General features: G+C 32.0%; 2 protein-coding genes across 2 annotated transcripts; both read left to right on the forward strand.

The window, feature by feature from the left end:
* Window positions 1–3,351: 3,351 nt before the first annotated feature.
* On the forward strand, window positions 3,352–5,813 carry LOC105963593 (HXXXD-type acyl-transferase family protein). The gene is made up of 3 exons (XM_012988013.2): window positions 3,352–4,012; window positions 4,204–4,680; window positions 5,049–5,813. The coding sequence occupies exons 1-3, from the start codon at window positions 3,563–3,565 to the stop codon at window positions 5,550–5,552; spliced, it is 1,431 nt and encodes a 476-aa protein (XP_012843467.2). The 5' UTR covers window positions 3,352–3,562; the 3' UTR covers window positions 5,553–5,813.
* A 95-nt stretch (window positions 5,814–5,908) lies between these two features.
* On the forward strand, window positions 5,909–8,568 carry LOC105963594 (deSI-like protein At4g17486). Its single transcript, XM_012988014.2, has 3 exons — window positions 5,909–6,917; window positions 7,518–7,805; window positions 8,222–8,568. The coding sequence occupies exons 1-3, from the start codon at window positions 6,785–6,787 to the stop codon at window positions 8,428–8,430; spliced, it is 630 nt and encodes a 209-aa protein (XP_012843468.2). The 5' UTR covers window positions 5,909–6,784; the 3' UTR covers window positions 8,431–8,568.
* Window positions 8,569–10,115: the final 1,547 nt, after the last annotated feature.

Here is a 10,115-nt window from a genome sequence, read left to right on the forward strand (position 1 = left end):
AATGAATTGAATCAGCTAATACCAGTAGATTGAAAATTTGAACCAGGAAAAAAATCATCAACTATCTCTTTCATGTTGAGCTTAAAAGTAATTAAATTTAATAACTTAGTTAACATAATCAAAACTAAACTATCGACAACATACTATCGTAAAAGGCCATCTATACATCTTGCATCAGAACTAAGCCCTTCTCCACTACCTCGTTTTAGTCCTGTTTTGCTACTGGAATTAACAATTGGAAAATTAAGAAACAAAAATAAATATAAACAATAAATTAAATATCGTATACAAACAATAAGTCTTGAAGGTCGACTTCCAATAGCTTGTGGCTTCGCCCATTTTTGGTTAATTATCTCAAATCATCATTTTCAATAACATGTCCAATAACATATAAAATGAAATAATTGTTATACATAAAATTTGAAATCTTTGGTATAAATTAATGAACCACATAATTTAACAAAATGAAATTACTTATAAGCCATGATGGAAAAAGATGTAAACTAATTATCACACAGTGAATAGGATGACGAAGAAGAAAATAAGAAAAAAAACTAAAGTCGGGTTACCAAAATAAGAAGCCTTAGGTAGGTAGGTAAGAAATAAAATTCAAATGTTGCAGACATTCTGTAAAACGATGTCACAAAATTCGCTAGAGATGAAAATCAGATTTATTTACCATTTTTCGGTAAAAACCGAAAATCAGATTATTATAAATAACATTAGGAGATAAAAATTTGATGAAAATCGATAATAATATTTAAAATAATATTTAGGAGATAAAAAATTGATAAAAAAAAGAAAAATAATATTTAGGAGATAAAAATCTGATAAAAATCGAAAATAAAATTTAAATTAATAATTATGAGATAAAAATTTGATAAAAACCGAAAATAATATTTAAAATAATTTTAATGAAATAACAGTTGATAAAATACGAAAACAATAATTAGAATAATATTTAGGAGATAAAATATGATTAAAATCAAAAATATTATTTAAAATAATATTTAGGATAGTAAAATTTGATAAAAATCAAAATAATATTTAGGAGACAAAAAATCTGATAAAAATCGAAAATAATATTTAGGAGATAAAAAACTAATAAAAACATGATAAAACTCGAAACAAATATTTAAGATATTATTTAGGAGATATAAATTTGATAAAATTCGAAGATAATATTTAGGAGATAAAAATCTGCTAAAAGTTGAAAATTATATTTAAAATTATATTTTGGAGATATAAATTTGATAAATTTAAAAATAGTATTTATAATAATATTTAGAAGATAAAAATTTGATAAACATAAAAAATAATATTTTGGAGACAAAATCTGATAAAAATAAAAAATAATATTTAAAATAATATTTAGGGGATACAAATATGATACAATTCGAAAATAATATTTAAAATAATATTAAGAAAATAAAAATTTGATAAAAATTAAAAAAACAAATTACAAATATGACATTAGGGTTTCTTAGGGTTGCCCTAGCGTTTCTTTCTTTTATATATAAGATTTAGTATATATACATTTTGCATTATCTTTTGTTTATAAATTTATAAAAATAATTATTTTGTTATTTTTTATATATTTTTTATTTTAAATATTTTTTAATATTTTTTTTTAATAATTACTAAAATAAGCAACTCCAATGGAGTTATTAAATGGGTTATCAAAACCATTAACTGCCATTTTGATAATTCAAGTTAGAAATTTTCCACTCCAATGGAGTTATCAAATGGGTTTCTATTTTGATATTTTAATTTTCGGGATCTAAAAATACATCCGGAAGAAATAATGTCAATTGGAAGTTACACAACTTAACCACCTAAATAGCCAATTAGAAAATGACATGTGTTAATTAAAATATATAATGACATTATTTATTTTTAATTATCAACTATTTGATATCTATGGTTGGAGCAAATAAATTTAGTTAGGTATCAAACTAAAATATAAAATATCAAAAAAATATTTGATAATTTGTTTTGATATTTATGGGTTGGAGTTGCTCTAAAGGGTAATGTAGCATATTTTTATAAGGGTAATATAGTCATTTCAATAGTCAACGATTTTTTTTCGAATAGGGGGTGGTGGGCTAAATAAAATCCATTATAGGGGGGTAAATACTAATTGTTTTAACATAGGGGTTTTTTCGGCAATTAGACTTTTCACAGGGGGTTGTATGCAATTAACTCATATATATATATATATATATATATATATATATATAGTGCAATGCATTCCTTCCCACCAAATTCAGCAGCCATATATATATTATATTTAAATATATACCCTCTCTTATAATTTCTACTGGTTCATATATATGTATATGCATAGACAAAGTGTGTGTGTATGTGTGTGTGTGTGTGTGTGTGTGTGTGTGTGTGTGTGTGTGATTTGAGGTTGTCTAAGAGACATGGATGATGACAACCTGTTTTTCCAAACAAAATCCACCTCACCTGTCACCATCCATCTCTCTAATAATTAGTTGCTGCTGACAATCAACTACAGCTAACTTTTTGTTTCTTTGCTTCTTTATTTCCTCCTTTGCTTTTACACACACACATATATATTCATCACCCGGCCCGCTGCTTATAAATTATTTAATTTCCACACACACACACACACACACATACACACACACACACTCTCTCTCTGCTAATTAAGAAACAACATATATATTATAGTTTTGCTTCACCATCCTTTATATATAGTTTTGCTTTTCAATACTGCTTTAACAAATTAATTAATTAATTAATGATATTCTTTTTCTTCTAACAAATGATAATTTAGCACTTATTAAGAAAGTAATTCTAATGTTCATATTCAACGAGTGGTGACTCATGACTATATGGCTGGGCTATATTCATATATATATAGCTAATAATAAATATTAATGGCAGGCATTAGTATAATATATACTGGATTCATTACATCAGATGAGGAATTAATATACTAGTAAATTTGTGTCTGGTGATTGGATATTGCATGTAAAAAATAATATTAGCACATGGACCCGAAGACCCTCTGCCTCAAATGGTGGTTGCCCAGTGCCAATCACCCTCCGACACTGCGCCCCACCCCATTATTATTAAATATTAATTAATGCATGCACTCTTTCCTCTTACATCTAGCTAATTATATGTATTACCCCTTATAAATTACAGATAATTATTTAATTATATAGTATATGACTATATGTAGTAGTAGCAGTCCTAGTTTATTTATGATCAAAACGTAATTAAAACAGTAGCATGCAAGTCACTAGCTTAGCTAGAGAGTGTGTTATATATTGACCCTCTCTGCACCATATATATACATATATCATTGCAATAATAAACAAACATAAAACATAAAACTGTCTTTTCGTTTTCCCAAAGAAACATTCCTAGGAATCTACTCTAGCTATAAGTAGTTCATTTTTTCTCTATATATATACCACAAATTAATCATTTTGCTTCTAATTGTCTCAACTCTTACACCATTCATCGATATCTCAGCAAATATATTAAAAATTAAGAAGCTGTGTGTGTGTGTGTGTGTGTGTGATTCATGGATGTCTCTATTACCAAATCGATTTCTGTCTACCCAAAACTAGTTTCTGATGATCCTCCCAAAATCCTGACTCTGTCTAATTTAGATAGACAGTGTCCAAGTCTTATGTATATGGTTTTCTTCTACAAATCCTTTGATAATGGTCACTCAATAGATTCTGTATTTAGGCGGCTTGAATCCAGCTTGGAAGCCACACTCTCCACTTGGTATCCGGCTGCGGGCAGGCTGAGCTTCAGTGATGGTGATGATGGGAAATTACTACTTAATATACTGTGTAACAATGCTGGTGCGATTCTTGTTCAGGCTGTGACTCAAGTCAAGATTTCTGACCTTGGAGATCTTTCTGTCTACAATGATTTCTTCGAGAACTTGGTTTTCAAGCCAGCTACCACTACCACTACCACTACTGATGGGAATATCACCGAGATGCCTTTGGTTGTTGCCCAGGTATTACAGAATATTATGGTTAATTTCATTTTTCAAGATATTAATGCATTCATTTTCAACAAGTCTTCCTACCTTCAGAGACATATGTGCATGTGTATTATAATAATAATAATAATAATAATGTAGTATGCTATATATATATATATATATATATATATATATATATATATATATATATATATATATATTAGGTGACAAAATTTGAATGTGGAGGGTACTCAATTGGGATGGGAAGCAGTCATTCGGTGTTTGATGGGATATCGGCATTTGAATTCTTCAAGGCATGGGCTCGGGAGAGTCAATTAGGGGGGAGTAAAGGCGCAGAAGCAGTAGTGCATGAAAGGGGGAAGGCCTTGTTGTTGATGCAGAATATTGAGATTAATCCTCATTATTCCACAATCTCAAATAATAATATTAATCCAACAGCAATCCATCATTTGTATCAACTCATTAGCCAGAAACAGCAGCAGGCGTTATTAATTACTAGTGACGATGATCAAGAAACTAATAATAACACTGATGATCTTGTTTTCAAGACCTTTCGTGTGAGCTCTGCAATGATCCAAAGCCTCAGGAACAAAGTCGCTTTTGGTGGGGATAATCCTCAGAAAACAGACAAGCTTTTGTCTTGTTCATCCTTCCAACTACTTGCAGCTCACCTCTGGAAGGTCCATTATATTTATATTATATTATTAATCTTTTCTTTTTCTTCTTCCGATATATCCAAATGTGTGTTTTGTTTTGTACTATTCATGTTTCTTTTATGTCCCTTCACTTGTTTGTTTCTGTTCAAATGCAAATTTGTTTTTGTTCATTGTCACTGGACACTGTTTGACAATTACACACATACATGCAGACATGATAAGAAAATAATGTTTTGGCACAAGCAGTTAGCTAGACACAGATATGATATAAACAGACTATTCAATTTAATTACACGGGCCCCACATGAAAAAAATAAAATGATTTCATAATTAATGAGAAAATAAAAAATGACATTGTTGATCAGGTGGGGTTATATTATTTATTAATGCAGGTAAGGACGAAAGCACTTGGAGTAGAAAGAGAGAGAAAGGTGTGCCTACAGTTTGCAGTAGACATAAGAAAGAAGATGGTGCCGCCACTACCAAAGGGGTTCAGTGGAAATGGTTACGTGCTTGCATCTATTATAACCACGGCTGGAGAGTTGGAGGAACAGAGTCACCGATACATAATAGAAAGAATCAATGAAACAAAGAATAGCATAAACGAAGAATATGTGAAGGCGTACATTAAGGCTCTTCAAGCAAAAGAGCAGGGCACTACTAGTACTCTGCCCCCATTGCCAGAACTAACTGTTGTATCTGATTGGACAAGGATCCCTTTTCATACTGTAGATTTCTTTGGCGAAGACGCAGTTTACGCCTCACCACTCATCCCTCCAGTCCCTCATGTTGCTTATTTCATGCAGAATCCTGTTCACAGTGGGGCCGTCGATCTCAGGATTGGATTGCTCCCATCTTTACTCCCTCACTTTTCACACCACTTTCTCAACATATAGTTACAATTCTTCCTTTTCTATGTATTTTGTGTGTGTGCTGCATTGCATGTTTTTTTTTTCTTTCATCCAATTGTCAGTCGTCTTATTAATTAGGGTGGAATTAAGCTCATGAACATGAGTAGTAGTTAATTTCTCTTCACTAGACTACCATGTTTGTTTGGTGATGGTCAACTAGAGTCTTCTGTCGGATGCATATTAATAATAGCTAATTACTGGGTTAAATGTATCTCAAGCAAGCATATGAATTGCTTTCTGTCAAAATCATCATCATATGCTACTTTTTGATGTTTGTTTTCTGTTTTCTAATGTGTTCATATCCATTAATATCTGTTAATTGATGGATAGCTAACTAATAAACTGAAAAGTACAGAAAATGCACTATATTCCAACAATATCATATAATAAATCTAGTGGATATATAGTAAGTAGCACAAGAGATATGAATAGATCCTCGTTCAATTTGTGGCATTACATTTCTGCAATTAGTATCTACTATGTAGTACTCTCAAATGTCGTTTTGGGTTGTTGCTTGATAATATTCGTTCATAATAAAATAACACTTGATAAAGTTTATTATTAAGTTAAGAAAACAACATTAGTATCTACTATTTAGTTCTCCCTCCGTCCCAATTTAAATGTCGTTTTGGGTTGTTGCGCACATATTAAGAAAATCAATAAATGTGTATGTACTATAGTAAAAGAACATATAAAATTACTGAAATATCCTTGACATTAATTAATTTTTAACTAATTAAGTAGGAATGATAAATGATAAAATTGAAAATAATATAATTAATATTTTATTGGAAATATAAGATGACAATAATTTGGTACAATAAAAACTCTAAAAAGAGACATATAATAGGGGAAGAGGGAGTATATTAACATTGGCGTGCGTATAAATTAAGGCGCGGAATGTTGGCCGCTTTATAATCATGCATTCCTAGGTTTAATCATTATTTACTGGCTAGCATCTGTATTATTGTATTGACACACTGTACCTCAATTCCAGTGAAAGAAAAGCATATTGGATTTTTTTCCCCTTGATGAAATGATCTTCCTTCAGCCCCCTCTTTCTCCATCTCACTCAATCTATTGCTCTCAATTCCCAATTAGGGATTTTCACCAATTGAATTGAAGTTTGTTTCTCCGTGTGTGCGTAATTGAAAAAAGCCAAAAAAAAAAAAAAAAAAGAAAAAGAAAAGAAAAATCCCAAACCAATTGATAAAAAGATGTTATCTAGAATTATGGGGCGGAAGAAGAAGACGGGGACAGTTCCGGTGTACCTTAATGTATACGATCTCACCCCAATCAACGGCTATGCTTATTGGCTTGGCCTCGGCATCTATCACTCCGGTGTTCAAGGTTACTTTTCGATTTCACAATATCCCATACCTAACATATTCATCCCTGCTTTTATTTTTATTTTTATTTTTATTTTCTAAAGGTGTTTCTGTTTGTTTTACTTCCATTTTCTGGGTATTTTCTTTAAATAAATACTTGTGTGCTTTTGTGAATTGATCTTCGTTGACCCCAGGAGTTCGTCCCCGTTTGCTTGGCTAAAAAAAAATCAAATCTTTCACAATTCAAGCACTTTTTACAAGGTCATTTCCTAGAAAATAATAAAAAGAAATATTAAAGTAAGAGAAGAGCCTTGAGCAGTTGTGAGATATTTGTGTCTCCTATGTTCGCCACAACGGGACTAAATTGGTAAGTGTAAGTGATAATACAGTTTGATGTAATACTTGGTCAATAAAAATCAAACCGAAATAGAGCATACATCTAATGTGTATCTGACTAGAGAATCGAGCATTCTTAGGTGGTACGACTTGCAAAGCTCTCCTTCAAGTTTTATCCTTGTAATGAACTTTTAAGTAATTCCTGGACAGTAGTTTTAATTATTTTTTGTGTTTGGGTAGGAGATTTATCTGATGTGATCTGTTTTTCCTTATTTTATTATGGTAGTTCATGGGATTGAGTACGCATTCGGTGCTCATGAACATTCGGCAACTGGGATATTTGAGGTAGAACCAAAGCATTGTCCTGGGTTCACATTTAGAAAATCAATCTTGATTGGAAGATCAGATCTGGGTCTGAATGAGGTCAGTGAGTTCATGGAGAAACTAGCAGAAGAATACTCTGGAAATACCTACAATCTCATTACCAGGAATTGCAACCATTTCTGCAACGACGTATGTCTTCGCTTGACCGGCAGACCAATTCCAAGATGGGTGAATAGGCTTGCTCGACTTGGTGAGCACCCTTTTACATTTATATTTACAGTTACAACTGAGAGACAGTTTTTAGACCTCTTATTCCCTGCATTTTTTGCTACTTCTTTTGGGCTTTATATGCTTCTTCGATATCAACTGCTCTGTAATGTTAGGATGTACTTGCTCGGGGAAGGAAGATTTCTGTTTGTTTAGAACTTTGTCATATTCCTATTACGTTCTAAGTCACATTAGTGAGCCGGAGATAAATTCTACTTGTATTTTGGTTCGATTTGATTTGATTTCACTATTTTCTTAGGTGGTCCTAGGTTCATAAGAAAAAAGTAGGTTCATAAGAAAAAAGTAGCATACGTCTGAAACAATCATTAAATACATGTTTAGCATGTTTGGTCCTAAAAATAGTTGTTTTGAAGTAGTATTTTGTATACAATTTTGAAGGTTTGTTCTGCAATTGTGTTCTCCCGGCCGGTTTGAACGAGACAAAGGTTCGACATGTTAGAGCTGAAGACAACAAGACTGCTGAGAAGGAAAGGTTAACAAGTCATTCGAGTAGATCTATGTCTGCTTCAAATCTGCAACATATTTCAACAAGAGGCCGTAGACAACAAAATAGCCGACATTCCTCATCTTTGCAATCTTCTTCTTAACCATTAAATATAGTTACGCATGTGTTTTTATTTATATAACTAAACAGATGATGGATAATTGTCTGTGGCTTTATGAAAGCTTTATCTTGGGCCCTCAACTAGACGCTTCCAGCAATATATATTTCAAAATTCAGTTTCCTTGTTGTTGGTCGAAAACCTACACGCAAGTGCACGTATCGTACAAGTAATAAAGTGGATTTTTTAAGTCCAAGTATCGATCCCACAGAGAATATTTAATTATCTAATCCTAGACGCTAAATTCTACCAATTGCTATCAAGCACACCCTACACCGTCGACTTTAGAGAGAATTAACTAAATTAAAGCAAATTAAAAAGACAAAGCAAGAAAGCAAATTAAACACAAAGATTTATCAAAGTAAATAAGCCTAGGATTTTATTCTTCCCCCTATGTGATTATTACTCCCCCAATTCCTTCAATTATGCAAGCAATTAACCCGGATTATTAACCTAAGATGCTAAAATAATCATAACCCGCTTCCGCGTGTATTATATTACGATTCTAATACTCTAGATTCAATTACTATATTCCTATGCAATTAATTCTAGAACACAACATTAAGCACAAATCTCAATAATGGCTACCTAAGAGATTAACTATATTCCTATGTTAATACCACAAAGGCTCTTCTACCACAGTTCTAATTATTAACCCGATCTTCGATTCATGCGATTAACAATAACATAAAAGCACACAAAGTGATCAAATTCATGCACTTAATAAAACAAGTAGAAGAAATAATTCGGAATTAAAACTTGCATAAAATCATAGAATTGGGTTCATAAATCCCACATAGGGTTCCAAATAAAATCCTAGAAATAAAGACTTAGCTACTCGTAATTCTTATGATAAATAAAATAAAATAAATAAATTAAATAAGAAAAACTATGATTGAGTCTTCGTTGATCTTCGTTCCTCGCGTTTTGTGATGTAAAATTTCGTCCTTATGGTGTAGGGACTTGTTGCTTTTATAGGCTTTTCTTGATAAGGAATTAGTAGAAACCTAATAGGAATCAATTTCCGCCTCTTTCCCCCATCAGGACTTGTTCCTCGATTTGCGCCACGTTGGAGTCCGGATTTCGGAATGTTGCGTAAATAAGAGTTGTAGCCCTTGAAATTAGCTTTCCAATGCCGCCAAAATCAGCTTATTTGGAGTTTGTATGAGAGAGATATGCTCGAAATAGTGGACACTGCCAAAGCTGTGGCGAGATTCCTTCTTCCAATTTGATTTATTTCCTTATTTGCAACTTTTTCCTTTCTTTTTGATCTTTTTTCCTTCATGGACACCTAATTATCGTTTTCACCTATAAAACACAAAATCAATCAATTAAAAGCACAAATATAATTAAATCTAAACAAAAGATCCACGTAAAGTTAACATATTGAGCGTAAAATTTACACTCAACACTTGTGCCGGTGTCATGGGTTTCCTCTATATTTTGGAGAAACAAACGTTGAACATGTTGTTTTTAAGTTTGTATTTCACGAGCCAGAAAGAAAGATTGGCAAGAAATCATATTCACACACGCATGTATATTTGGGCGTATGAGTTCATGTTATTGAAATTTGTTTCACGGTGCATTGCATTTTATTCAATGTGTGTAGTGGTGTAGTGTAGACAAGGCCATGGGCCGGTTTTGGGCCCGGAACCGGTCTGAACCGGCCC

The sequence above is a fragment of the Erythranthe guttata genome, chromosome 5 (assembly GCF_056151865.1).
Source record: "Erythranthe guttata isolate IM_541 chromosome 5, IM_541, whole genome shotgun sequence".
In the NCBI taxonomy this organism is placed as follows: domain Eukaryota; kingdom Viridiplantae; phylum Streptophyta; class Magnoliopsida; order Lamiales; family Phrymaceae; genus Erythranthe; species Erythranthe guttata.